This window comes from Suricata suricatta, chromosome 2 (assembly GCF_006229205.1).
Source record: "Suricata suricatta isolate VVHF042 chromosome 2, meerkat_22Aug2017_6uvM2_HiC, whole genome shotgun sequence".
NCBI lineage: Eukaryota > Metazoa > Chordata > Mammalia > Carnivora > Herpestidae > Suricata > Suricata suricatta.
Window position 1 is genome coordinate 139925108 of NC_043701.1, and position 2944 is coordinate 139928051.

The 2944-nt window shown below is 39.0% G+C and overlaps 1 protein-coding gene across 1 annotated transcript; it reads left to right on the forward strand.

Moving 5' to 3' along the window:
- Nucleotides 1–1658: 1658 nt before the first annotated feature.
- LOC115272605 (olfactory receptor 4S2-like) lies at nt 1659–2593 on the forward strand. Its single transcript, XM_029915635.1, is given in 2 exon segments — nt 1659–1860; nt 1863–2593. Coding segments are annotated over 2 exon segments (933 nt in total).
- The last annotated feature ends 351 nt before the right edge of the window (nt 2594–2944 follow it).

Here is a 2944-nt window from a genome sequence, read left to right on the forward strand (position 1 = left end):
CTAATGATGACCTAAAACACTGTGACCCCATCCTAGTCACCTACAATCCGAGGGTTCATTTCTGTCTGTGGCTCAGATTGAGGAAGAAGTTGTATGTTTGACTCAAGACTATTGCACATACCCCTTTTTATACACACAGCCTGGTGACCTCACTAGAGCACCTGAGGTCCCAGCACTGAAGCTGTATCTGACATTGTCCTCTTCTTAAATCGATTTAAAGTATTTTCAGCAATGACCTCTTCCAAATATGTGATGCATCTTCAGCAGGAGAATAGATATATAAGTAGCATGAAACCTAAAAGACTAAAAGGTGAATGAAGGCATTAGTGAGATTAAGAGCAATGTTTTTCCTTTTTTTCCTCATTATCTTTTTACTATTTTTAGTTAACAGACAAATGTTTAAATACTAGGTCAGGGGCACCTAGAGGGTTCAGTCAAGTGGTTAGAGGCTGACTTGATTTCGGATCAGGTCATAATCTCAGGGTTAGTGGGCTAGAGACCCCAGATGGCTCTGCACTGATGGTGTGGAGCCGGCTTGGGATCCCCTTTCTCCCTATCTTTCTCTGCCTCCCCTCCCCTTTATCTTCCTCACATAAATAAACAAATTACTTACTTACTTAATTACTTAGTTAATCTACTATGGCAAAGTAATTCCCAGGGAATCCTCAAACACTGAGTCTAATCTAGAGAACTTACACCCAGATTTCATTCCCCTCCTTTAAAGTCCAATACATCTTGATGTGTATCTAGAAGTTTCTTTTATTGCCTTATCTTTTTTTATCTTCTTTTATTTTTTACTTTGTAATTTTATTTTTATTTTATTTCTTTTATCCGGGTGTCTTGACTATTCAAACTGACAAAACTGAATTTGTTTTATAGTAGAAATAACTCTTCATATGATAGAGAATAATGAAATTGAAACTTTCTCATTTCACAAACAGGACACTAGAAGCCCCTGAAATGAAATGATTTTTCTAGAGTTATAGCACCATTGTCTCAGAATGAGGTTGGTATAATTTCATCCTTTTTTTTTAAATGCACCCACCATTTCTTGGCTATAAGAGCTTGATATCAAATTGGGGACCATAAATTCATGGACACGAAAGTCAGAGTCTCCTAAGAAGTTCCTTCAGATGTCACCCACATTCAACACTTCATTTGAGTGTTCAAGTAGTTGAGTATTCAGAAGGGAAAATATAATACATGTTTTAATTTCTGTGACAAAAATAACACAGGCTTTTCCAGATATATAAATATCACCATATCCGTCAACATGGGGTTGTTTCAAAATTAAGTTGAGTGTCTCATACAGGATTAGAACTAGTAAACTTGTAGAAACAGGTTTTTGAAACCTTTGAAAAAGGTGAGATTTTTGGTTAGACATATGGCTTAGAGAATTTGCTTTATCTCTCTGGACTTGGTTTGCTCATCTGAAGTGAAGGAATGGACTCCGATGGAGGTAAGATGATTAAAATATGGACGTCTCAATTTCATTAAGGATGCATGCCAAGCAGCAGTAAGTACCCATCTTTCCATTTTCAACTCACGATGGTTCTCCATTTATTCTGAATCAGAAATAAATGTCTTTTTTGCTTGTTCTGTTTTCCTTTCAGATACTTTCGTGATCTCTTGGGAATTGGACATGATAGACTAATTCCATGGAAAAAGTAAACAATGTAACTGAGTTCATTTTCTGGGGTCTTTCTCAGAACATAGAGGTTGAAGAGGTTTGTTTCATGGTGTTTTCTTTCTTCTACATGGTCATTCTTCTGGGAACCCTCCTCATCATGCTGACCGTTTACACGGGCAAGCCTTTCAAGTCTCCTATGTATTTCTTCCTCAGCTACTTGTCTTTTGTGGATATTGTTACTCCTCAGTCACAGCTCCTAAGATGATAGTTGACTTATTGGCCAAGAGCAAGACGATCTCCTATGTGGGGTGTATGTTGCAGCTCTTTGGGACACATTTCTTTGGTTGCACTGAGATCTTCATCCTTATCACAATGGCCTATGATCGTTATGTGGTGATCTGTAAACCCCTACACTACACGACCATCATGGACTGGGACAGATGCAATAAAATGCTGCTGGGGACCTGGATAGGTGGGTTCCTACACTCCATTGTCCAAGTGGCTCTGATAGTCCAGCTACCCTTTTGTGGACCCAATGAGATCGATCACTACTTTTATAATGTCCACCCTGTGCTGAAACTTGCCTGCACGGACACATATGTTGTTGGTGTTGCTGTGACAGCCAACAGTGGTACCATTGCTCTGGGGAGCTTCATTATCTTGATAGTTTCCTATACCATCAACCTGAGGTCCCTGAGAAAGCACTCAGCAGAAAGCAGGCGAAAGGCCCTCTCCATCTGTGGCTCCCACACTGCTGTGGTCATTATCTTTTTTGGTCCCTGTACTTTCATGTGTATGCGCCCCGATACTACCCTTTCAGAGGATAAGATGGTGGCTGTATTTTACACCATTATCACCCCCATGTTAAATCCCTTGATTTATACCCTGAGGAATGCAGAAGTAAAGAATGCAATGAAAAGACTGTGGAGAAGGAAGATTTTCTCTGAGGCTAATGGTAAATAGTTGACAGGAACAACTTAAGCCAGTTGATGTTAAATGTTCTGATCTGTTCAGTGAAGACAGTAATAACAACATCACGGGGTTTTTGGAGGAATAAAGAGAGAATGACACATGCCACACACTGAGGTATTATTTGTCATCATAGTTTATTAAACTCACAAGCTCAGCATGATCATACTCAACACTCATATCTTCCTCCCCATTTTGGCCTTTCTGCCATTTTCTTAAAGAATGAGAACCTACTTTGAAGCATTTAAGTCTCTTTTCAAGCTTTTAGATCTGTGATTGAAAAATATTGAGCACTCAGTATATATGTGTTGCATACACAGAAGTATACATGAAAACTAACAGAGA